General features: G+C 39.5%; 2 protein-coding genes and 1 pseudogene across 2 annotated transcripts in view; 2 read left to right on the plus strand and 1 right to left on the minus strand.

The window, feature by feature from the left end:
* LOC140923964 (uncharacterized) overlaps nucleotides 1-27,901 on the plus strand; it is a 103,401-nt gene that overhangs the window by 13,422 nt on the left and 62,078 nt on the right. The gene's annotated exons all lie outside the window — the stretch shown is intronic.
* Nucleotides 1,987-19,547, plus strand: LOC140925132 (uncharacterized). Its single transcript, XM_073375087.1, has 2 exons — nucleotides 1,987-2,092; nucleotides 15,500-19,547. The coding sequence occupies exon 2, from the start codon at nucleotides 15,527-15,529 to the stop codon at nucleotides 18,899-18,901; it is 3,375 nt and encodes a 1,124-aa protein (XP_073231188.1). The 5' UTR covers nucleotides 1,987-2,092; nucleotides 15,500-15,526; the 3' UTR covers nucleotides 18,902-19,547.
* Nucleotides 23,792-26,616, minus strand: LOC140923961 (dermatan-sulfate epimerase-like protein; annotated as a pseudogene).

Here is a 27,901-nt window from a genome sequence, read left to right on the forward strand (position 1 = left end):
TTTTCGCATCGATAGTTAATGAATAATACCTGTTTGTAACCTGACCATGCGTTGAGTATTTTTGCCAAACAGGCTGTTTCTTACCGCGAAGTGTAAATAAATTTTAGCCTGCAGCAATGATTGAAAATTTTGAACTTGAATCATCATAAATGTACATGATCCTCCTTCCTGGAATGCAGTGGACGTTAGGTAACTTACGAAGATACTGTTCATAGATCGACTAAGGGACTAAATGTAAGAAAAAAGATAACATCCAAATGCTAAAGAATTGAAGCGACGTATTGCTGTTTCTTCAAGCTTATTTGACTTTCATTAAGCGGGTCGGCAATATTTAACCATAACAATAGTTGTTTTGAATAGTAATGTCTAAATGGATTTTGGATTGCAAACCGTATGAGGCTCTCCTTTGGTATATAAAATATGTGCTATTTGAAACGGGGAGTTTTAAAAGAAGGTGAAAAAATCGACAAGGAAAGTAAGCAAACCCCAGGAGGCCTTGGTTACAAAATCGTTGCACACAGTATTTGGGATATAACTTGTGAAGTGGTTCTTCTCAGATTACTTAAATGTAAAACGACAGCAGCTGGAGTTGTACATTTCGTGGTACCTTTTTTGGGGAATTTGACGTTAAGGAACTGTACAAATGAACTGAGCCATTTGTTGGTCAACTAAAAAAGCCATCGAGATTTATGATTGTCACTGCCATTTATCGTTGCTTCATAACGAGATTCATGTATCCTTCAGGAGTGTTTTTAAAGGATCTGTGTCTCGAAATTCAGTCAAATTAGGAAATTACAAAATGCCTATTAAATTAAGAGACACATAAAAATAACTGCTTAAAACTTTAAAGGAAGGTTAAAATAACATACCGGAAACAACAGATGCCAAGGATAGGCAAAACTGAAGAGGATTGAAACGGATTGAAATTAGGATTTTTGAAAACTGTTCAGCCTAAGAGTTTTTTCAAAATTGATCCCTGCTGCTTGCAACTTCAAAAATAATGCTCAGGAGACATATTTGTTTGCCTCAGATCTCTGATTTTGTCAGCACGTGTAGTTTCTTTGCTTACTTTAAGTTCCATAGCGATTGAGGGAGAGTAATTCGCAAAATTAGACAAAATGAACTGGCCTGCCGTGACACGGCCCCTTTAAAATAGTAAAGAAGAAATAAATGATTAGCTGTGGTTCAATGAGCTAAGTAGGTCGCCTACCCTGACAGTAGAAACACGGACGTCATCGTACAATTGATTCAATGATTTCTGTTTCGATTCCGCTTGTTATTTCTCTCTTCTCTCTTCTCGCGCCATTCTCCGCTCATCTGAACGCAACTAACCACAAAAATACTTCACCAAGCTTCCCACCCCTGGGCAGTGATCTTTGAATTGTGAAGGCTGCAAGCGAAACCAAATGGTACTATGGCCGTGAAATATGCAATTCAAATGCGCATTTTTGGGGGCTTGAAATTACCACTAAAATAAAAAAAAAACAGACGTCACGCAGGGGCATATTGAAAGGAAAGAAACCGCCGTTGACGCGGTCTGTTTCCCTTAGTCATTCAAGCAATAACAGATCTTTATAAATAGCATGCTACAATACTTTGCTATCCGAACCTTCGTCGTAAACAGTAAGTAGTACATCCATAACATCAACTCAGCTACAAATCGTGTGGCTTTCTATTTGCAGTAATAAAACTGACAATCGGAGAATGGAATACTTGACGCGGGGCATTGCGCGCTAAAACTGTCCAAACGAAATGGACTTGCGACCTTGACAGCAATAGCTTAAGAACTCTAAAGTATCTTTTGGCGACCATGCGTTAAGTGTCCTTAGTTACCTTGCCCAGACGGTGACGAAGAAAATGAGCTGTTTTTTGGAAACAAACTTTTAACAAAGTTTAGCCTGTAGCAATGTTCACAAGGTATACTATTTTGAGACGTGTTGGACCTGAAGTAACTTATATCGATATTCTCCTAATTTAGAACGAATTTCTTGACGTGAAGACAGCAAAATCCATAAGTGACGTGTTCTTCCAGCTGTTCCGAAATTGTTTCACCACTGCTTCAAACCTCAACGCATTTATTGTGTCCTGCACAGTAAGTACATCATTTACATCAATGCAAGTATGGGTGTCTACTTGTAGTAAAATCCGTTCCTTAAGATATTAAGAGTAGCTAAAAATACTTCAAAACGGACTATCCGAGTGGTGCAATCTTGACGCCTGATGTTTCAAGCCTTAAAATTGTCCAAAACGACGTCGATTTGACAAACTTTTGGCTGTTTTGCCGCAATAGTGATGAGATCATAGCTCTTTTTAACCAAGTGTTGAGTATTTTAGTCAACTTGTCATTTTTCCGAAGATAACAGACTGTCTCTAAACGTAAAGTCTAAACAAGTTTTTGATTTTCAGCCCATATACAGTGCTATATGGCAATGGCTCAAAATATTGAGCCTTAATCGCACACATGATCCTGCTAACAATGCGGTGAACATGGGATATTGTAGATGGACTAAGACACTAAATGCAAAAAGTGGTAAAAAGAATGTATTAAGCGACATGATCCAGACCCTGTTTCGCCAAGCTTTTCGACCTCTCCACTGACTGTGTCGTCAATTTAGACACGACGGAAGTTGATTTGCATAGCAATGTGTAAATGAATTTTAGTCTGCAAAACTGTATAAGGAACGAGCGTGCAGCGCGAGAAAGAAAAATTAAATCTATTTTCTTCTTCCCCCACCCCTATCCCCTTGCGCTGGCGGTCAATAAATCCCCTGCGGCTTACAGTTTATCACGCGCGCTCGACGGACTTTGAAGAGAAAATAGAGGGTCTGTGAACAGGCTACCGCTCATCCGAACGCCTGAAACAGGCCAGTACTTACCATGAAAGTACTCCAATGAGTAATTGCTGGTGACAAAAGGAACCTGCAGATTATTCTTGGTCAGTGGTACTCTATTTTAGGATTTTATCCCAGGAGGGAGTCATAAACTAAGGCCTGGGCACTAGAGCAGATATTGGCGAATGAAAATCTGATGTGTCTGGCCATCGTAACGTCACGTTCAAGCCAGCCCGGGAAGGTTTGAAAGAAGGTAAACAAAATGCTTGTCGTGAAAAGTTCGCGGTCCAATTTCTCAGTAACAGTAGAGCAAATCATTTCAACAACTAAAGCGAAGCTGCAGATGTTATCATATAAAGTATCAATAACGGAATTTTAACTTGAAAACAACAACAACAAAAAAAAACACTGGCGACAAGACTCAAAAGTGTTGACAAACGCTCCTACCGATCGATAAAAATCATCACCAAGGTCATCTTTAATGGCCTGTGACTCAGAAACGCCACAATACTGCGCTTGGAGACAAAAACATAACTTACATAGGTCAAAACTCTTTCTCATTTTTGAAAAATTAAATCTCATAACAATTTCATAAAAATGATCAGTGGCTTTAAACACTACTTTCCGCAGGTGCCTTGCGAGTCAGCCGCGAAGGGCAAGAGAAATAAGCCAGTTAATCCAACAATAAAGCTCTCGAATTGAAACGAGTAATACGATTAATTCGAGGGTATCTATTTATGTCAATGTTTGGACTTGAGAGGGGCTTGAATACAGTTTAAGTCTACAAAATTGCCTAAGAAATATGTTACACCCATACTACGTTTATAGCCAGTTGGGCTGACGCAAGATTCTACAGGAGCCTTCCACTGAAAACAATACCTTCAAGAAAAAATCAGAATCAAACAATGGCGTTCATAAATAGGTGGAAAATATCTCAGAATTGCGAACAGAACGCTAAGGCTAGTGACTCGGCGATTTGAACATTTTCACTTCGAACCTGGACAACGACATTGAAGCTTATTTGAAAACGGCTTACGACTTGAAGAGACAGTTCTTGAAGGTACCAAATCGCTTATCTATGAGAGGACAAATATTCTGTCAAGGTTCAGCTATACCGTTCAATCTTTCCGCCCCCCCCTCCCCCCCAAAAAAAATGGTAATAAGGACGCCCTTAAAACTGGTCAATAAACGCTCGAAATCTGGAGTAACTGTTTCCATGGGGGTCCGCAAATTCCAACTATCAGTGCAGATTCAAGCATTTCACCTAAACTACACTGTACATGCTTCGATTGCCGAAGCTATTCGGCTGTAACTTTTTCGTTGGTAAATAATAATTGCTCCATTTGCTCCTCAGAGGTAAGTATATAAGGAAACTATTTCCCAAGTCTGTTGTTATGTGGGAGTATATCTACCTCACTTGAAATTATGCTTCTAGAGCTGATACCCAAGTATCCCAGTAACAAAATACTTATAGTGTAAATCTTTTATTAACACTTTTTCTCTACTTTCCATGGAACTATGTAAGATAATCTTACTAAACAAAAGAAAAAGTCAGGAAAAATGTCTAGACAGGTCAAATTACTTAAGACAGTACAAGAAGCACTAGGCCAGGACAAAAATAATCAAACTAAACAAAACATTTTGGGTTGCAGTTTCACGTCACTAAAAAATACAACCGGAAATCTGTCTGCATTCTCAGGCTAAAGCTTCCAGTGATGAATTGACTTGAAGGCTATGGCGGTGAAAACACATTATTCATTATTTTTCTTCTAAAATCCTGACTGTGAGCAGTTTCACCAAAATAATTTCTAGGTATAAATCCTCATCACATTGTCAATAACAAAAAAAAAGAACAAGTAGATGATCAAATGTTATATTCTGGAGTGACCATAAATGTTTTGATCGAACGATGATGTAGAGGCCAAGAGAATAAGTAATAATGAGAGGCCTGCCAGTCTAGTCTTTAATTCTGTTTACATGTAAGAGATGTAAGCCTGGAAACGTCGTTGGTCTAAGTAGTGTTAATCCTGTAGAAAAAACAGAAAATGATTAGCATTACCAATACACCTTTCTAGTCCATACCACCATAGTCAGTAGTATATATGGTACTACTGAAAACCTGTTTAAGATTTATATACTGTTTTATATATAGTTAGATAGACTGATTAGTTACTCTTAGTGACAAAGTAAGCGAGTAAAGGATGCAGTGTTTAAATGCATCAGTCAACTGAAACCCTTCTCCCCCTCCCCCCCCTCCCCCCGAAGCTCTGGGGCATAGCGGGGATTTAATGCAGCCAATGTCAGGATTTAACACATATTTAACAATGTAGTGGCCCTGGATGCAGTGGAATTAACAAAATTCCTGCTTGAGCCAGCTCATGAGCAGGGATTTAACAGCGCATAATTTATGCAATTTTGGAAGCAGGAACAGAGAGAGAGGGATTTAATATGAGTGACTTAGAAGCCTTTGTTTCCTCCAAGGGAGAGGGTGGTTGTGCCATATATGGGCTATATAGGTATGTTCCACTCTGAAGGGTATGGTTTTCAAGCACTTTACTCGAGGATAGGGTATAAGGAGGGTTTGCGTTCCAGGAAACTGATCAATTGGTTGAAGATTTTAGTCTAGACTAGGCAATAAGGAATTGTCACTCAAAATTAGAATCAAAAACAAGGAGTTGCCGTTACTCAACAAAAGAAAACCCAGAATAAAGTTAATCGTCAGGACTAGACAATTAGCAGAGAAACCAAGTGCCCACTCCTAAAATGCAAAACAAGTAAGACAGCTAGATAACCTGAGATCAGGCGTTATTTTTTTTTGCTTCTTTGTTTCTTTGGCTCGAGAGGGAAAAAAATAATGCCTGATACATTCATTTAACAAGCTGTTAACCGCCCCCTAATTTACATAATGTATCGCCTGCTTGACCTGTCATGTTATTAGCCAATAAGCGTTTACCACACGGGAATCATATTTTGATGTCTCTGTTGAAATAAATTTTAGGGAAAAGAAAATTTTTAAGTACGTCCATGTTCAGATGGTGCTTCCTAAAAAAAAATTTGAAATGTGTTGTTTTTGTGATGAAATACTGCTAGCTGGAGCTGCTGTACCTTTATTTAACAGCTACAAATAATAAAGAATTTACAGGTTAAAGCTCGTTGACTTCGTTCTGTGCCGAAAGCAGTGAAAAAAAAAAATTAGGCTGAAGCACCATAATTTATTTTACGAACTGAAAGGTGTTTTGAAAGCGAAGATAGGAATTACAGTCAATCAAGGTCAAGATTCCATTCATGAATTGATTATTTGAAAAGTGAACCTGTTTGTCGCTTCTGTAACTTGTAGCCGGTATTGCATTCAAATGATCAGTGAATTTTTGACTGCAACTTTTTAGCATACGATGAGATGGAAAATATGAAATTTCTATTTAGGCATTCTTCAAATTCAAGAAAACTGAGCCGGCAGAAATTTTATAACAAACTCGTGTGAATTCACTGCTCATTACGCAAGCAAAAATGCAGACTGAAATCAACCACAACTAATGGATGGCGGCATTTTGGCCAATTGGAACAGCACAAATCATCCGTATTGTTTCAAATCAAATCAGAAAAAAGTCCAGATTCTGGCTTTTTTACATGTGATCCGGCAAAGAAATGTATCATGCCATCTTCCCGTGAGAGACATAAAGGGATAATAGGGAGAGGGCATGATCTCAGGCTAACCGACAGATGAAAGCACTGTTAACAATTACAAAGTTTAGCTAGTGGATGAAATTTCTCATGAATTTGATGGAATACCATGAGATTTTCTATTAACAGGTCCATTGGTTCGAAAATAGAATTAATAAATACAGAGTACCAGACAGAAGAGAGCGGTTTAAATCAAGCCTAGAACTACAACTACTAATTCCCTGCCATACTTGGTGCTTTTAACAAACTACTTGGCCCGGGAAGTGAAAAACTTAGTGGTGTTAATGTTAAATTCCCCGCTAAGTCGGAGGGATCAGGAGGCCGGGGTTTCAATTGACTGATGCATTATACTACCAGATGTTGAGAGGGTATTGAAAGTGAAATACAGTGTACATACATGTACACATGCAGGCTTGATAGTGGGGTCTAAAATTATCCTGTTGGTGTCTTGTTTCAAAGGTGTTACCCCCCACCGCCGGGGCTTTCCTAATATATAATTTAACTTTCAGAAGATGTACAAAAAATTTACAAGGGCTAAACAAATATTTAGATTAAATATGGTAGTGCCTCAAAAAGAGTGAACTTCTTCACGATCGGGCTTTTACGAGGTCATAATAAGCTTAACAACTCTCAGTATACTTATATACGTCTTACTGAAGAACCGAAATAACTACAAAACAGCTCATTTATAACAAATTTTCGTAACCAACCTCAATTCAACAACATTGCAAAATTATAACGGAGGAAATCGATTCGAATAAATACACTGATCATTTTTGTGGTTCATTCCCTGACATTTATTATACGCTATATGGATTCTGTGAGATATAAACTACTTTGGAGCGGAGCTACAAGTTTTCTCATGCTTTTTATCCAGAGAAAAACGGGTTTTTGTCGAGCGAAAGGTCACACCGCACTCACATAATTTTCCTAACTTGGAGACTCACCAAAACGCGTCAGAAACCTTTTTTGCAGAATTTTCACGTAGTAATCAAAATACACTTACCTCGTCCGTTGGAATATAAGGTAATGGTATCCTCGATCAAAAGAGAAACCACATTGCTGCTTCATTACACGGGAGAAAATAAGCTCAAAGTGTTCACATGAAAAACAATAACACCGCCATTTTCGAAAATTCTGCTCGTCGCACGCTTCACTTTGCTGTGACGTCACGATGGCCAGGCACGACAGCCGCGCTCTCGAGTTTATGGCCCCAGCCTCCTCCTCAGGCGCTTCGTTTTTCGCATGGCAGAGGCGAGCGCGAAACAAGTGACTGTTGATGAACCGCAAGGGACCACTGGAAGGGTACAGACGGCAGGTGAAGCCCGTTGTCTCCTTCCCGCCTTCCTTTGCGCGCGCAATTTCATCAAAAGAGAGACGTCTGGGTACGAGGCAGGGCGAAATCCATTCAAACTCAATGGATCGGTTCGGTCCAACAAGAAAAGTTTCGAGAAAACGGGTCCACCTTTTGAGGTGGACTACTTTTCCCGGTCGGGCCGTTTGGAATTTTGGTTGAATGGATCGCGCCCTATGACTCCTTCCTGGTTTTTCCCAAATTTGTCCACATTCTTGGGATGCTCGTGTTGTACCGACCAATACTCATGGTATGTGGCCGCGAAGGCACTGGTGTTGAGTTTAAGGTCTGTCTGATGTCACAGTAATCACGTGAAAGCACATGCAAGTGATGCAACAATCATTGTTCGATTCGCAAGCACACGTAGTTCATGTACACAAGTACTGTTGGCCGGGAATCTATTCACCCAGGAAAATGAAAGTAAAGCCTGCTCTAAGCTTAGCACGAGACGAGTTGTCGGGAAGATACGAATGTTGGCAAAGCCTAGAAATCCATGTAAATTAAGTTTATTCAGGTTTCACTCCAGTGCGTAGTTTTTGTATTTTTATACGTTTCCAAGCATGTTACGTCACTTGTCATCTGAAAGCTTCAATAGGTTTTAAATTCGAATGGTGAACTAAGCCTTTTTCATTTTTTTCTTTTGCATTTCAATGGCCTTTCGTCATGAAACACGGATTGAATACCGGATTGAATAATAATAAGCTGTGGCTACATGACCGGTAACCGGTCAAGGTTTTCAAAACACCAAATGACCGGCAATCCGGTATTTTCAATAAATTTGACTTAGCTAAGAATCCCAACCAATCCAAACTATCGAATGCTTTATAGATCTCAAGTCTAGCGTTTGGTTTACGCTGGGCTCAGAAAACGAAACCATGTTTTGTGACACTTAGAACTTTTCTCAGGTCGACTGCCGGTCAAGGTTTATAAAATACTAAATGACCGGCAGTCCTATATTCTCAATAAATTTGACAAATCGAAAAAAACCATCTAATCTGAACTAGCATTCGTCGATTAAGAAAGGTCAAGCGATCCTGAAACACTTCTATAGATCTCAAGTTTAGCGTTTGGTTTACGCTGTGCTCAGAAAACGAAACCATGTTTTGTGACACTTAGAAATTTTTTCAGGTCGACTGCTCTTCAAGATTGTACGAAACGCTAAATGACCGCCAGTCTACCCTGCTAGCAGAGTCGCTTCGATCTTTCCTGGATAAGTCGGGAAAGGGGAAAGAGGAAAGAAGAACCCTGAAAAAAGTTCCAAGTGTCCCAAAACATGGTTTCGTTTTCTGAGCACAGCGTAAACCAAACGCTAAACTTGACATCTATAGAAGTGTTTCAGGATCGCTTGACCTTTCTTAATCGACATATGCTAGTTCAGATTAGATGGTTTTTTTCGATTTGTCAAATTTATTGAGAATATAGGACTGCCGGTCATTTAGTATTTTATAAACCTTGACCAGCGGTCGACCTGAGAAAATTACTAAGTGTCATAAAACATGGTTTCGTTTTCTGAGCCCAGCGTAAACCAAACGCTAAACTTGAGATCTATAAAGCATTTCAGGATCGCTTGACTTTTCTTAATCGACATAAGATAGTTTGGATTGGTTGGGATTCTTAGATAAGTCAAATTTATTGAAAATACCGGACTGCCGGTCATTTAGTGTTTTGAAAACATTGACCGGTTACCGGCCATATAGCCCGGGGGGGGGGGGGGGGGGCATATAGCCACAGCGATTTGCAGGTTAATTGTATCTAAGCAACTGTGAATGAAATCGTTGAATTAAATATGAGTATTGCTACTGTGTTGTCCAATTCAGTTTCTACGCTCACGATCCGCAGTAATTCATTTTTTGACTATCGAACTAAAAGGGCTTTTTCTGATTCACCTACACAATTATGAAAGCGGTTCTCATCATTCACATCTCTAAGGTAAACCCACATGTTCGCCCGCACTTCCTAACCATCTGTTACTGCTAGTATAGATTGTGAAAGTTGTAAGCGGAAGCAAGTGGTGAAAATATGCAAAAAAATGAGTTGTGAAATACGCAATTGATATGCGCTTTTTTTGCCTCAAGTGGTTTAAATTACGGCGAAAATAAAACAGGCGTCACGCAAAGGCATGTTACAGATGTTAAAAGATTAAAGATCCCGTTTTCGCTTTGCGACACTCTGCTTCCATGGTCATTCGAGCAGTACTGTAATCATGCTACAGTTGTTAGCCTTCTTCGTTAACAGTAAGTGCATCATCTACAAAAAACTGACAATCTGGGGATTGAAAGGTTGTTTGAGTGTAGCTAAATGTCGTGGGTCGTGGGTAGTGGGTAGAGGTCGTGGGTCGTGGGTGTGGCGCGTGGGTGTGGGTGTGGGTAAATGTCGTGGGTAAAAAAAGTATAAAAAAAAAATGATAAAAAATTGTAAAATATTTATGAAACGAAAATCTCCAACTCCTTGATTGCCCTTTTCGTCACGGCTTCTTCTTCGTCCTCTTCCCGATATTTCCTTAGCCACGTGGGACTTGGATCCGTTTTCACACCATCATTGTGTAAAAGACCGTTACATGTTGCCGATGGAGATTTATACATACCTGAGCTATCGGCGCAAAATAAACGAAACAGACGTAAGTTATACGTACAATTGGCAGAAAGTATGGGATCGACAGCTCTGACTCGCTGAATGGAAGTGGCTGCTCACTATTAATCTTTATGCGATCTACAATTCCATTGATCAGCGGAGATTTCTTAACACGATGGAATGCGATCACTGTGGGAAAGGGCAAGGGAAAAGGACAATTCTGAGGTATTTCATATTCAGTTGCATAGAAGTCTTTCTAAAGAAGTTTGGAAGGAACCACCTTCAGGCTCAGTTAAGGCGAGATTGTATGTAAATTTTCTCGATTTTTTTTTTCTTTTGCGTACAAAATCTTTGCTGTAACGAGTCTAAATATCATTCCTTTAACTGAAAGGACGTTTCAGTCACGCCGGAAGGTTGACTTTTTTGAGAAAAAGCAGTTCAGTCTCCAGTTTTCTATAACCTGCTATATGTTTACATAGTGTACAGAGTTTCTTATTTTAGTGTCCGTTTGTACTAATACTAAGGATTCGCTTAGTATTTGCTTTGCTGACCGCGGAGAAGGGGAGTAGGACTGGCATGTACGCGGAGATTTTCTTTTCATGAATTTTACAACTTTTTGCCTTTTTATTTTTTTGAAAAACCTTTTTTTTTTTACCCACGACATTTACCCACACCCACGACCCACACCCACGACCCACGACCTCTACCCACTACCCACGACCCATGACATTTACCTACACTCGCCATAAGCCTATACTGATTTTGCCCAAACGTTGCTCAGAAATGCAAAACTTGCTCGAGAGTGCAAGAACTGCAAAAATTTTGTTTTAAACACCAGAGGTCCTAGCTAGTCTGAAATGCCTTGCGTTTCTCCGCCCCACGCCGAAACGGGCTGCGGCCCCTTGGGGGGGTTTGGGGAAAGGGACGGGTAACATTTCAGACTACGAGTTAGCGCTTTCCCCCCACCCCCCACCCCTTCATTTTCATTTTTCTAAGGAAGTAAGTAAGGAATTCATAATCGTATTTCAAAACGAAACTGTTGTAAGAGGGGCTTTTTTAACAGCTTAAAAGTGTAAGCAGGCGTTTATGGAAAACCAAAGTTTATTAGGGCCCACCACTTCATAGTCTCTTGTGGAAAATATTTTCAGGGTCGCTCTCGCGGATAAGTCAATGAAACTAAGGATTTTGATTATTTACATGTTTCTCTTTTATAGTTACAGAAGGTGCCGCGTGAGTTTCATTTTCAGAATGGGACCTTTTTTCGCGGTATGACCCGGGTCTCAAAGTTCTTTGTCACGCAACCTCGTTTCTCTTAAGGGAGCAAAGGATTCGGGTCTGTTGTCAAAAAATGTGACGTAGGTCAAAATGTTTCCCTTTTTTTATAGATATAACGATCTGTTTCATGAGAAATGAGAGCATTTTAAAGAATACTTACCGATACTAAAACCGTTTTGTACATAATGGCAAAATACGTTAAAGTAAACAAATACGCACGTAAGGGAAGTGTTCACTAGTAGTCAAGAAGTTCATAGCTCACTTTCGCACCGTAAAATTGCCTTTCCTTTTGAAAAATTACCACTGTGAAATCTAGAATCGTTTTTGATGTTTTAACTGGCGGAAAAGGGGCGAATTTGCGCCAGAGTTTCGAATGCTGTCTAAGTTCTCGCTTGTATTCGTCAATAACAACTGCAAGTTCAAACTTAAAGGTCGTAAATCACGCGAGTAGCATAAATGTTTTCAGTTGTAAAAACTCGCAGTTTAAATTGCCCCCAAATTTTGTTTCACAGATTGATAGCGGAAGCATTGCTCTTTCTCTGCAATACCATTTTTGTAATGAAAGCCATGTACCAGGAAGGCATTTTTGCCGTTGAAAAATGGCAAAATTGCTGGTCGCGATAATACTGATTTAGAGGGTAATTTTGAAAAAAAAATCAGATTGAAATCTTTTAAATTTGTAACAACACTTAGATACAAAGGAAGGATCATGAAATTGTTTAATATAAGAAAATTCATGATATTAGTTTTCGTTTCCATTCACGAAGCGAGGGTATCAAGCACCATTTTTCGGTGGTTTGAAGGCCTTTCGACGGTGAAAATTAAAAAAAAAATTGATTATTCTGGAAAATATTAAGTCAAACGAACTAAGTCTTGTATTTTCTAAAATAGTTTCCAAAGGGCTTTGTTGTGACAAAGTTTGGGGATTTCGATTTTTCATCTTGCACACTTATCCGTGGTATTTACAGATAGTCGCTCTTAACGCCGACTCCTGAAACTGCCGCAAAAAAACAAAACTGATAGAAATATGACCAAAGCGTAGACACTCTTCGGTGTTTCCTGAAAACGCAAAATGCTCCGTGATGTCACACACTAGATGACGTCAGGGCGGACACTATCGCAATATATGCAAGTATACAGTAGATGGACCGGCCGACTTTGCAGGTCGCTAACACTTAGCACCCGACGAGATTATAAACCTCTCAAGGCCAGGCGCCTTTGGCGCCTCACTTCGCTCGCAAAACACATTTGATTGAGCATTAGTGTGTCCGCCAGTCGTAGCATGGCGAAAGCGTTGCCTATATTTGATGCAAAGGAATGTACAGAATAAGTTTGGGCTTGTAGAACAGTATAAGGCTCTATAAGCCATTAAGACGATCCTATTTGAAACAGGTCATATTAGCAGAAGGCGTTGAAAAAGGAAAAGGTCATTCAGGAGCCCATTATCCTCCTATTTCCTTACCCGGGATCAATGAAATTCACCTCACTTTTCAGTCGTTTTTACTCGGCTAATTCCACTATTCCTTCAGAGCTCGAGTTACCTAGATTCTGCTATATGTATGGGATATCACGCAGCTGGGAAACCATGACTTCAAACAAAATTGTTAACACTTTATAGAGGGTCTCAATGGGGTGGTGGCTTTTACGGTTATCGGCTAAAATTTTGGCTCTTTTACGGCTATCGGTTAATTTTTTTCAGTTATGGTTAACAACAAAAATAAAAATTAATTTCTTTTGTTTCAAAGAGTTAAATATTAATAAACCTGATTTTTTCTATCTTCAAAAGAAAACTAAAGGTCTTTGGATCATCTCGGGATAAAATGAGATATTCTTTTAAAAAATTTTACCATTTGATAGATCATACTTTTAATTTTATAAAGTATTTCACTTCTTATATTATTGTACGCATAGAAATGTCAATAGTCAATTTAAAATAATCTCTGTAAAAAGCATAAAATGGATATGGTTTTAAATTTTAATGAACAATCCGCCTGACTTTATCCGTCATTTTTGACGGACAGTTTGAAGATGGATTATCCTTTTCAGATAGTCTGTGTAAAGCCGCCCCCTCCCCTCAGAAAAAATCGGAGAAGGGTTTCTATGGGGGAGGGGCGACTTTACATAGGCTAGTCTCAGACGGATAATCGATTTCTAGCTATAGTGTGAAAACGGCCAAAAAATTCCCGTGTCCAGTGTTTTTAATGATAACGAAGGACTGTACAGAACGACTGTCTGCCGTTGCCTTGTCCATAGGCCTCTTTATTCCGCGCGGCTAATGCGTTTCGGGTCACGTGGTCCGAGCGAGTTTTTTCTCAGATACGCGACCGAAATGCCTCGACCGAGATTGCGTGGGAAGACGCCGTACAGGGACTAGGCATGGCAATGTCCACCTTAGCGTCAGAGAAAAACAGGGAATTGTTACAAGGAATTGTTGTTTATCGGCAACGTGTTTTTCAAACAGTGACATCTCTGCGTGTTGTTTCACTAGTATTTCGAGGGCACGACCTGAAAGTCACAAATATTAATCCCCAGTAAGAAGCCAGATTTTCGCTATGAAAAAAACTTGGTTCTTCGAGAGAGAGGCGGAAATGGAGCATAGGTCTAGGTCAACACGTGCACCTAAAAGGTGCTTGGCCCAACATGCGTACGGAGTCAAAGTAGCCGGGAAATAAAAAAAAAAGCAACCATAAGTGAGTTTAGCACCTTCCTTAAAATTAACAAATCTAGGGAACAATTTCTTTTACGGTTAACTCTTTCTTACCCTATTTACGGCTAACGGCTAAAATTTTTCAATTTTTACGGCTATCGACTAAATTTTTCGCCGTTTTACGCCTATCGGTTAACCCCATTGAGACCCTCTTTATATGACAAAATAGGACGCGTGAGAGTAAAAACAAAGACTTTTTGTAATGTAAATGCCTCATCGTGCCACTGGCGACCTGTGACGTAGATCAAAATCGCCTACACTATGGGGTTTACTGAAAACTTAGTTAAACCTCTGAATATATAGACATTTGGCTTCCTTTGGATTTGTTTTAAGGTAAATAACGTCACAGTGAACGTATAACCATAGCAATTGACTGTCAATTTTGTTAAAGAAGAGTTTCTAATAGTCATAATCATTGTTTAAAAATTAAGGAAAGCTTCCTTTGGGAATAAGGAAAACCATCCAAGCCCCCCAACCCCACCCCTTGTACGGATGGAGGGTCAACGTATCTAACTGATAGTCTCAAATTTTATCCTCTAATTCTGAGCAAAAACGTTCATTTTTAAAAACCTTCTTCTTGTCGTTTGGGTTTTCTGTCTTATTGTACTGTTGCATCGTATAACAGAGCTGAAAAATGCAAGGACCTCGATTTTTGGCGTTCAAATTTTTGAACGGTCAAGTGTCTAAATTTTCGCACGGCTAGTCCGTGTGAAAGGAACACATGAACGCAAGAATTTTCCACTGGTCGAAAATTCGTCCGGTGCCGTTAAAAGGTGTGGGGAGAATGCATTGAACAGAGCTGTAAGTCATTGATATGGCGACATTTTAGGGTTGCTATTAAAATTTCAAGTCTTCTTTTGTTTTTTGTTCTTTAATGGCTTAAGGTTGCTTTGTTAAATGTAAAAGAAAGGTTATCGGACTGTAGAGAGAAACGGGAGATTGGAATGTAATTTCAATACTACACTTGTTAGTTATATTCGTTTTTAGTGCCCCTTGTTCTCTTTTATGATTCTATGGTATGAATTAATTTGTCCCTTTGAGCTGATTTGCATGCTAACGGAAGGAATTATTTTACCAAAGGTTCCAAGGACCAGAAGTCCATCAAGTATGGCCCTTTCCAAAGAATACTCCAAAGAACAGCTGAATTACTTCAGAATATGTTACGCCACAACTGACATTCTCGCCGAAGGCCTGAGAGAAATCTTTAAACAAGAATGGGACAAACAGCACGAATTAACAAAAGGAGAATGGAAAGACGAGCCTCGGAACGGAATGGACTTTTATAACGGAGAGTCTGCCCGAAACCAAAGAAGAAATGCACATCTTTTAGCCACCATGCAAAACGGAAAGAGAAAAGAATGGGATTGCACAATGCTCTTCTACGCCATTCTTTTCTCCGATTGTGTTGGGCCTACTCTTAGCGCAACTGTGAGGATGAATGTGGATGATCTTAGAAAATTCAGGAACGAAGAATTTGCTCACATGAAGCAAGGTAGTCTCTCTGACACAGATTTTCAGAATGCTATTGGCAAAGTTGAGGTGGTATTTCAAGCGCTTGGTCTTCACACTGTAAAAATTCAAGATTTAAAAAATCAAAAAACGTTTCCGACAGAAGAATTGCAACAAATCCTTAACAAAGTTGATGAGCTCAAACAAGAAGTTCAAGAAAAAGAGGATCAACGCCAGGTCCTTGAAGATCAGCTTCAGAAAGAAACGCCCTCATTTTGTATTCTTCCTCCTAAACCTTCACATGACATCGGTGGTCGTGAACGCGAGGTGTCGGAAATAGCCCAGCAGCTGAGGGAGCTGAAAGAGTCCAGTGACAACAAGCTGAGTTGTCTGTACATTTCAGGGAATCCTGGAAGTGGCAAATCACAGTTGGCTGGCCTTGTAGCTAAGAGGTACTTTGACGAGATTAAGGAAATCCCAGGCAGTTCTTCATTTGTGATGACCCTAAATGCAGCTTGTCCAGATTCACTCTTGGAGTCATATGTTTCATTTGCTCGCCATTTAAAGTGTCCAGACTATTCGGTTATGGAAATCCTCAGTTCCAAGGACTGGAAAGTAGAGGAAAAGATCACTTATCTTAAGATGCTTATTGCTGTAAAAATTAGCTGTTATACGTCTTGGCTACTGGTTGTTGACAATGTCAGCACCATGTCCTCTGTGCATGTCCATTTACCACAGGCTGGAATCCACACTTGGGCAAGGGGTCAGATGCTGATTACAACACAAGACATTAGGTCAATCCCCCCAAAAGGCTCTTTTGTTAATCACATCTCAGCAAGCAAAGGTATGGAGCCCGACGATGCCTGTTCCTTATTGGCCAAGCTATCTGGAATAAAAGATAGCGAGTTATTGAAAATAGTGGCACAAAAACTAGACTATCAACCACTTGCTTTAGCAGGCGCTGCCGTCTTTGTCAAAGGGATGCGACAGGACAAAGCATCGAAGCATTTTGGCTGGAACAAATACCTGCAGATGTTAGAAAGAGGTAAAAGAGAAACTACGGAGGATACACTCGCATATACAAACCCAATTTACCCAAAGTCAATGACACAAGCAATTAAGCTAGCCGTCGAAACACTGATGAGTTCTGACGAGATTGTGAAACACCTTTTCACTCTCCTTTCCCTCTGCGCACCACAACAATTAAACGTGGACGTAGCAATTAATTATATCATTCACGTACTCCAAGACTATCATGAAGAGGACAAGGAACTAATACGCATGAAGTTAAGAAATTGCTCACTTTTGCTTTTCGAAGATGACCAAGGTGGCTCCTTCATTCGTGTGCACCAGGTTGTGCATAATACTATCAAAATTATGATGAGAAATTGTCCAGAGATTCAAACCCCTCAAGTCATAAATGCCGTTATTACATCATTTGACGAATTTATAGACGCTGTGCCACAATTAAATATCAGACTAGACACCATACGTCTCGTTGCACATTTAAAGGCCATAACCATGGTAACCGACGAAGTGTTTGTAAAAGAAAATTTTCTTCAAGTTCACGATAAAGACATTTCAGAAAAATGTGAAAAAATGGCGCATATTTGTAAAATGCATTGTGAATTTAACGTGGCCAAAACATACTTTGCGCATTCACTCGCCATAAAACTTGAAAAGCTCGGCCCTGACCATGTCAATGTTGCAAGAAGCTACAATAACTTGGCTGTAATTTGCAAGGACCTAGGTGACCTCGAGCAAGCCAAGGAGTATCAGCAACGTGATCTAGCGATTAGACTGGACAAGCTCGGCCCTGAACATGTTGATGTTGCGACAAGCTACAATAACTTGGCTTCAATTTACAAGCACCTAGGTGACCTCGAGCAAGCCAAGGAGTATCAGCAACGTGCTCTAGCGATCAGACTGGACAAGCTCAGCCCTGAACATGTTGATGTTGCAACAAGCTGCAATAACTTGGCTTCAATTTACAAAGACCTAGGTGACCTCGAGCAAGCCAAAGAGTATCAGCAACGTTGTCTAGCGATTAGACTGGACAAGCTCGGCCCTGAACATATTGATGTTGCAGGAACCTACAATAACTTGGCTTTAATTTACAAGGACCTAGGTGACCTCGAGCAAGCCAAGGAGTATCAGCAACGTGCTATAGCGATTATGCTGGACAAGCTCGGCCCTGAACATGTTGATGTTGCAACAAGCTACAATAACTTGGCTTCAATTTACCAGGACCTAGGTGACCTCGAACAAGCCAAGGAGTATCAGCAACGTGCAATAGCGATTATACTGGACAAGCTCGGCCCTGAACATGTTAGTGTTGCAAGAAGCTTCAATAACTTGGCTTCAATTTACAAGGATCTAGGTGACCTCGAGCAAGCCAAGGAGTATCAGCAACGTGCTCTAGCGATAAGACTGGACAAGCTAGGCCCTGAACATGTTGATGTTGCAACAAGCCTCAATAACTTGGCTTCAATTTACAAGGATCTAGGTGACCTCGAGCAAGCCAAGGAGTATCACCAACGTGCTCTGGCGATTACACTGGACAAGCTCGGCCCTGAACATGTTTCTGTTGCAAGAAGCTACAATAACTTGGCTTCAATTTACAAGCACCTAGGTGACCTCGAGCAAGCCAGGGAGTATCAACAACGTGCTCTGGCGATTACACTGGACAAGCTCGGCCCTGAACATGTTTATGTTGCAATAAGCTACAATAACTTGGCTTCAATTTACAAGGACCTAGGTGACCTCGAGCAAGCCAAGGAGTATCTGCAACGTGCTCTAGCGATTAGACTGGACAAGCTCGGCCCTGAACATGTTGATGTTGCAACAAGCTACAATAACTTGGCTTCAATTTACAAGGACCTAGGTGACCTCGAGCAAGCCAAGGAGTATCAGCAACTTTCTCTAGCGATTAGACTAGACAAGCTCGGCCCAGAACACGTTGGTGTTGCAACAAGCTACAATATTTTAAGCAATGACGACGGCGACGGCACCGAAAATAGCAAACGAGCATAGGTTTATATTACGAAAGCAACAGCTTTGCACGTGCATCACGCCTTTTGTACATTTCTTGGCCGTCGTTGCATGAGTACGTCGACGTGAAAGAGCCCAATTTCACGTTTTTTCCAGGACGGGAACACAAGACAACAACTTTCTTTTTCTTTTCCTAAACTTTGATACAGTCGTTTAGAATTTAACTGCAAAAGTCATTTGCCAATATTTGACGAATTAAACGAGATGGAATATTAAAAAGCGTGATAGAGTTTAAGGTTGCGCAATTCACTTTTTTAGTGGCTCCCTATTGTTTTTGTATAACTGGAGTACAAACAAAATGTGTCAAGCAAATCAAAGCAATCGTGCAGGCTGACAGACTCACGCGAAATTTTTTGCCCTCTTAAGGGAGTACACGCCCGGTAACCAGATGCATTTGTCGAGCCAAAACATAAATACTTACCTGCAGGTTGACTTACCGCGATCTATGTAAAGTTATAAAGAATTAACCATTACTAACTTCGGGCATTGGCTTGGCCTTCTTTACGTTTTAGGGAAAAATGGCATCCCTTCCTGGTATCAGAATTTCTTACCATCTCCCCTTTCCTTTTGAAAACCTTTTACAGTCAAACCAGGTCAAGCGTTACCGTCACTAGCAAACTAATGAATTCATTAATGGCAAATTATTTCGTTTGTTGATTCAATAATCCATTCATAAAATGAATAACCCAACAGTGGAATTGGACCTCGATTCAATAATTAACTGTTGATTTGGTTTATGAACAAAATCTACCTGTTCTTTAATCTTGTCTGTTGAGTTCAATCGTATTTGCTTCTCTTTTCCTGCCGTTTACGTTTGCGTTTGTAATTGCCTTTAAACAAAATAACAGCTAGAAGAGACAGACCGCAAAGGCAAACAAACTGACAAAGGCCGGGGATCGAAATCCACCAATCACCGCACATACACTGACCTTAGTTTCACTATCGTGTTTCCCAAGAGGTCAGGTCCGTTGCAGTGATTACTGAAAACAAAATGGCGTACATGTAACAGTTTGTTTGGGTTTGAAATTCAGAACTCGCCCGAACTCGACTCTTAGAAAAAAAGGAGAAAAAAAAGTGTAGTTTTTCAAAAAAACAGTACAATAAAAACCCGCAATTAAGAACCTACATTTTCAGGAGTTAGCCTAAACAGGTTCTTATATAAATGGTAGTTAACAGAATTTTAGGCTATTTAGGTTCTTAAAATGGGTTATTAATGCTGGAGAAAAACAATGCATAATGGTGAGCTGATCTATATATTGCTTAGTATGCTTTGTAAGTCTACATATCTTGCACTCATTTTTCTTTAAAAAACATTTTTACAACAATGGCAATCTGCTTTTTTTGCTTCAAATATGATTCTTGCAATGCAGCTGTAATGTACTAGTATGATTTTATAAAATAAGAAATTTCCTAGGCTAAATAGGTTCTTGCTTATAGGGGGTATAAATGACCAATTTTAGGCTAACAGGTTCTTAATTTTTAGTTTCTTAGTTGCGGGTTTTTACTGTAATCGAATCAACATTCGATTATGGAATCGAGGCTAATATGAATATTGGATTGTTCATTTTATCAATGGATTATTGAATCAATAAACGAAATCATTTTTCGTTAATGAATTTATTAGTTCGTTAGCGACGGGAACGCTTCACCTGGTTTGACTGTAAGATCTCTCTTTGTTATCGTGGTATTGCGGCTAGCTGGGTGTGATCGAGACGATATCAAAGTTCAGTCTAAGGAAATGATTTAAATTCTTCTGCGTTTTTACCTTCATGGTATAAAAGCAGCTACATTTAGCCTTCAATTCGAAAAAGGCCTTCGTTTGGTGAAAGAGAACCCTTCTAAGCTTTTGCTTAGCATGGCAGCGATAAAACTAAAAGCGACTTGTCTTTCCAGATTTCAGTATCTGAACAGTCCTAGTCTAAGAAAAAGAATAGACCTTGTCACGGTTTTCGACGCCATCTTGACGAGTAGGCAAATGTGTGAGAAATTACAGTGTTTGTATGAGAATCTAATGTCGAATAATTTCCGTAAAACGGCTGTTCTGAAAAAAATATCAATTGTAAACTAAAGCTACAAGGCAAAGGATTGTCCTAAAAAATTTTGGGGCGTACCTGTGCTTAAATTTCTCCAGAGGCTTGCTTTAGATTTTCCATATATTTGTCTGTAATTTTCCCGGGACTTTCTTACAGACAAATGTATAGAAAATTTTAAAAAGTGGTTCTAGGTCTTCTAGTGCATGTAACGCCCTCCAATTTTTTCAGGAGAATCCTTAGGAGTAAAGCTTTAGTTTACAAATCATATTTTTTTCAGAACAGCCGTTCCACGGAAATTATTCGACATTAGATTCTCATACAAACACTGTAATTTCTCACGCGTTTGCCTACTCGTCAAGATGGCGTCGAAAACCGTGACAAGGTCTATTACAGTTGACTCCCGATAACTCGAACCTTCCGCTGACTCGGCGTAATTTTTGTTTCCCTTCATATCATTTCTATACAATTTTCAACGTAAATAGATGGTAAATTTGGGTAAATAGGCTCCTAACTAGAAATTAATGCAAGTATCATTTTAGGTTGTAGTAACAATTTTTTATATCAAAGGGTTAGTTAGTGGTCAGAAGAGGGAAATTCCGTGACTTCATGATTCGTTAACTACATGCACACTGACCCCCGGGACACAGACACTAGTACTGTATTATAATGTCATGACCTTGAAGTCCCGAAATATTTTTCGGGTTTATTTGCAAGTGCTTAAATTGCAATGACCACTCCGACGATCATATCTTCATTTAAAATTAGCAAATAGTTTATTGACGGTTTAAATAAGAGAGAACATCTGCCACAAAGCCATTTTTTTTGTCTCTCACGCTCTGAGCTTATCGGCTTAGAGACTGAAATGCAAAAAGTTTTAAAAAATAATAAAAAAAGAAGAGTAACCAGAAATAACATTCATGTTGGATTAAAGTTGCCCTTTGGCTGAGTGTGTAGAAACGCCAGTTTTCCGCATCCAGACCTAAAACCCTAACTAAAAGCGAAATGTTTTCTTGAGGCGTAATTTGGTATTTTAAAAACAATAAAGATAAAAGTTACTTAAGCCTAACATATTAAAATACCTCTTATCTCGCGTAGTATAGACTTGCGTCTGTACATATAATCACTCCGCGAAATTAATACAAGTTTCTACCCGCTAGATGCATTTTACAGAAGTTATAGAAAGAAAAGTGTGAGATTTACTGACACTCTTGTCCAGGCTTACTCTTGTTATTAGAATACGGCTTTTAGTGTACGGTCAAACCATACGCCTTTCCACTCAAATCCTGATATTTTTGAAAACGGATATTTTCGAAAAACATACGCTTCCATATGTCGCATGTTGCGTATTTGCGTATCCACTTGAAAACGCTAAATTTTAAAAAGATGGAAATACGATAGCATCCTCTACAGAGCATGCCTAATGCTATGAGCACATGATGTATGAAATCATTGTACACGAAAACCTCCGTTTTCGTTCATCTAAACGTGAACGAGAAGCCGGCGTTTTCAAGAATCTCAAATCTGGGATGCCGCGTTTTAAAAACTTGCCCGTTTTCGTGCCCGAAAACGTGTTTACTAGTAAACGGAAGGCTATAACGACGGAAAAAAATGTCCGTTTTAAAAAATATCCAAATACATGTGGACGGGGCCTTATAAATAAACAGTAGAAGCAGGAGCCCATATTTCGGAGCGAGCAACTTCCATGCGGTCGTATCATGGCGTCTTCACGGACCAGTCTATTTTAAGAACGGTTTTGGCGCAAATTTTGAATATCTTTTAAATTCGACAAACCAGTCAGCAAAACCTACAGACCTAAAAATGATATTTTTGGCCTTTTAATAACGTTTAGTTGTCCTTTTTGCTACTGCCACGCTAAGCTGGCTCGACCGCAGCGCGACACTAGCACGACTTGGTTTCAGACGTCGAATTTAATTCAGTCGAATAGAACGGCTGTTGCCGAAAACATAACACAAAAATAAAGAAACATATAAATGTAATGTATTTATAATTTATGAATTGAGTTCGGCACGGCGATAGCGCGAAGTTTGATACCAAGTGGAGCAACTGCCGTGTAGCACGGCAAGGCTTGCTGTGCTACACAGCAGTAGCACTACTTAGTTTCAAACGTCGCGCTACTGCCATGTTAAAGTCGAATTTAATTCGATCAATTGAGCTCGGCACGGCAGTAGCACGGCGTTTGAAACAGGCCTTATACTTGGAATGCGCTCATAGACGTGGTGGGGATTCTATTTTCGCGAGAAAAGTGCCCTAAAATGTGTCTAAAAATAAACTGGTCCGAAAAAACGCCGTGACACATGCCTAAAATGGGGGTTGCTCGCTCCGGGTTATGGGCTCCTGGTATAAGACATTCTCCCGCCGATAAGGGGCACAGGTTCCAGTGAGTCCGTGTTTTGTCTTTACCTAGCTGTACTTGATGGCTAGCGAAGTTCAGTTTCTCTAACAAGAAGACAGTTGCAAAACACTTTTGACTTTCGAGATGAGTAGAGAAGAGAAGAGTGACTTCACACAAAGTCAAATTTGTGAAATTGTGTTATTGGATGGCATATTCACAAAGATTAAGTCGAAAAAATCCCTCTTACCAATAATCATCCCCTAGCTGTTAGTGAAAGTTGGTTTGTTCTGATGCCTCTATACATTTCCCTCTAAAATTGGCTTGGATTGTAACGTTAGCGATCCAGGCCTATTTCAGAAGGATTTATTCGGAATCCGTCATCGGCGCATAGCGTTGCTTCACCAATTTTCCTGACTATAATTTGCACTAACAGGCTGATTTTTTGCAAGCGAACATTTTTCATCTTGTTCTTTCTGGATATGCTAACTAATCCCTTAATTTCACAAATTCCTTCTTTTTCAAGAGGACTTTATGTCCTCTGAGTTGTTGTGACGTCATCAGTTCTCCTCTTTGCTGATCTCGTGCTGGAAACTCAATGACAACGTTGTCATTTCTTGGTGTTGACGGAGAGTAGGCCATTCCTCCAGGGCGACAAACACTATATGTATGACTACATGACGGCTTAACACCTAAAAGTACAGAGAAGAATTGACCACTATATTAACACGAAATTGAAGAAACGTTCGTTCACATTTGTCAACAACGTTTATTACTTAACACAAAACACGACACAGACTCGTTTACCGAAAGTATATATGGATTTGCAGTGTCTTTGGACATCAAACGTAGTTGAACAATGTTTGGAAAAATGCATCTGTGCCTATCATGTTATAAAAATCCACATAAATATCATGCCAAAAATAAACAGTGGACCACATATGCGCTTGTTGCATTTAAATACCCGCCGGCGGACACTTTTTATGAACACTAACAGTAATATAACAATCCCTATAGACCATATAAACAAAATGATAAAACTCGTCTTTGAAACATTTGCCCTGCAAGAATTTTCTCCGAAGACAGAAAAATGCAGATGTTTTCTTCTTTTAAAAATAATTGGAGACTTATTTCCCACGTCGACTCTTGCAATGCCGTCGTAGCCTAGAAATTCACAACTTTTTTGAAAGTCTGTGGAGATTGATACAGTATACGAGATCCCATTAATTTCTACAACGGCCTTAGCTCCGATGTTATTTCCCTGCAATTTCGGTTTGGTTGCCAAATTCCCAGGAGCGACAAACAGATATGCCATTCTCGTCCTTCTCTCAGCTAAGTTAGTTGTAATATTGAGGAAGTGAGTTTTCCTTTTACCGACTTCTGCCCCCCATTCGTTGCTTTGTGATTGAACGATGCTTTCCTCTTGATGAGCGTTTGTCCAAAAAACCAGATGAGTTTTGTTGTTTAACATTGTCGAAGCTAACTGATCTCCAGTTTGGTCTTCTTGCACCTCAAAAGAAGAGTGTCGATTATGGAAAAAAGCCCCTGCGTATCGAGTTGAGCTATTCCATGTTTTCTCAATATGGTCAATGACCAAAAGAACTCCAGGATTTAAGAGGATTATAGATCTATACACACTTCAGAGAGCCAACTCAGGTCTGTACCAACCACTAAACTCGCCACTAATAAAAACTATTTCTTTGGCATTCGAGGCAGCAACAATTTCCGCATCAGCGAACCAGACTGCATCGTTTTTGAAAGCCAACCATTTGCCACAGTCACCAATCTGTCCTTCAAAAGGCCCAGAACACGTCGTTTCCGTCTTGGGACCAAATAACAGAGCGTTATTGAGCCATGTGTATTTGGGTCCATAAAGGGCCTCGGTAATGAACGGTACACCATAAGGTACAAATACAAAGGAACCTTGATCTGGATGTTCATGTCCTGGGTTGAAATTACGCCATCCTGATATCCAGTCATATTGCGTATGTCTTACAATGCCATTTATGGTTCTTCCGTGCAAAACGCTTGATTTAAAAGAAAGAAATGAATTTTTTCTCGGCCTTTTCCCAAAGATCCGCCTCCATAGGTCACAACACCCCAGTCGTCAAAAGCATGAAGTTGAGGAGTTGAAGTATTAGGAGGTTCCTTTTCTGGAATGCTTGCGTCATAGAAAATAAACTCCGTGTGAAGTGTGCAAAAACGTTGCGCGAAGGCTCCTTCCATTGTAGAATTTTCAACACGTAACATGCGGATTTTTTGGGCAAGCCAGTTGCCATACCCATTTCGCATAACGTGACTATCTAAGAAAACAAGCTGGCTTTCGGATCCGTAAAACCAGTTTTGGTTTGAGTCAGCAATACCAACAGTTCCTGTAAAACGTGGAAGAATCGTGTGGTATAAGAACCAGAAGTGTTCTCGCAACCAGATGTTGTTTGTCAAATCAGTTCCGAGATGTCTCTTAGCCAAGAAAATATACTGAGTCAGTGATCGCGTGGTGTATGAGCCATAAGCCACGCCCTCTTCCATAGACCCATCGACGATTTGATCAAGAAGAAACATGGTTCTCCTCAGCATAAAATTAGCTCTTTCTTTCCAAACTTTCGCTTCTTTGATGTGCGGTTCAACCACTATTGCACCTGTAAAAAGTGCAACGTAATTAGTAGCAACATGATTCTGAATGTATTGCTTTACCCAAGCGAGTTTGAAAGATCTCTCGTAAAGTTCTTTTGTGACATCTGAAATCTTTCCAAGGGCTTTTATTCGAAGTTCTTCCTTTAAGTGTTCGAAAAGAAAATCGTAAGAGGTTGCCATAGCAACCAAGCTGTGTGCCACAGGGACGTCATCCCTTATTAAAGCACTGACACGCCAGTTAGGCAAAGAGACAAATGCATTAAAGAACTGCATTGCTACATTCCTTGCTTGGACGTCTGTGTGATTTAAGACACAGTACATGGCCGGCTAAGGCCGCAAAGTTATTGCCATGATCTTCGTTCCATCTACTGGCAAACACGCTCCAGTTGGTTGGTGGAAGAAAGCGCGATGGTTCAGCTTTCATTCTACGCGCTGCTGTTCTCAAGCGAACAAATATATCGCGATGGGTCGTTTTGGCTTTCTCTCGTAAACGATGGATATCTTGGGATGAAAAGTAAAGAAACGGATGAACAGCTTGTTTGTGTGCAGGCTCGATCCATCTTAACATGAATATCACAAGGAAGCTTACGTGGATCAACATCTTTTTCGAGATTAATGTCGGCGGACCAGTCTCTGAAAAAAAAAATAAATGAAACGAAATGTAAGTGTACTTAAGTTAAAATGGGTAATACTTCAATTTGTTCTTTGTTTGTCCTTTCTTCGTACATCACGATTCTTAAGCAAACAGTTTCGCATTTCAGTCGAAATTGAAGTAAAATGGCGATAAAGTACAATTAAGCAGTTTTTTTTTAATAAACTAGGAATCTCTCGACGTTTCTGTAATAAAAAAAATAGAAAAAAAAGCGAAAGGATATCACTTCGAAAAATAATTTACCGTAATAATTTTAAGCCTTTTCGCCGCGTTTCGTTTTAGACAGAAAACATAATTTCTTCACTTTAGTTTCTTATGTTACTTAGACCTCTTTTACTCTGTTCAAGTTTGTCGTCGGTAATTAAAAATGAATTTAAAAACGGATTTGATAAACAGTGGACTAAAAAATTGCTTTCCTTAAGGTAATTGAGTAAAATCTTACTCATCAGTCACTCACCGTTACCACCGAACTATCTCAGATTGCATTTTCACTGAAAAACCGATCTTATATTTCAAAAGAAATTATCAGCCTTTTGAAACAAAGAACACAAATGAAAGTAATATCTTTACACGTGACCATTTTTATTTCAAATATCGAAGAATACATCTGATTAAATATAGACACATTCGAAGGCCTTCTCCTAAGTGACTCCTTTTTAGTTTGTGTGTCAGTTGGAGTCAGTAAATGAAAATAGCCAAAAGCATATCACCTTTGGAGCCTGATTACACGTAAACCACGTGAGTGAAATTGAAACAGCTCTTATTCAGCTCGTACCAGTTTAGCACTCTATCCAATTCTTACTGAATTGTTCGATTTTACTAAACAACTGCGACTTGCATTTAATCGTGACAGAAAAAATAAACATATTGCAGCTCCAAGAAGCAGAGGCGACGGATATTAAACAACTCAAAACCGTTCCGAAAGGACACAACATCATTACTAACGAATCCCCCATTTATATGTCATTACACAAATGCCACTTAAAATTTGCAATTTCAAATTTCCCAAAAAAGCTTTGCTAGTTTAATGAATTGAACATTTCTCTGTTCGCCCTGCTCCAAGCTAGATTTATTATTTGTAAATAGGAAGAAAAAGCTATAAATGTGGAAAAAGCAAATCTTTGCACACTAAAGAGACTCAAACACAAAACCTTCAAATTTCACCACCTTCTGATGTTAGTAAAATCTATAAGATTATGCCTTTTCAGAACGGTTTTGAATTTACTAAGTTCTTTCTGCTTTGCTTCTAGGAGCTGAAATCTGTTTATTTTTCTGTTTTTCTTCGTTTTCTTTTCTTTTCTTTTTCAATAAAA

Source organism: Porites lutea, chromosome 14 (genome assembly GCF_958299795.1).
Source record: "Porites lutea chromosome 14, jaPorLute2.1, whole genome shotgun sequence".
Taxonomy (NCBI): Eukaryota; Metazoa; Cnidaria; class Anthozoa; order Scleractinia; family Poritidae; genus Porites; species Porites lutea.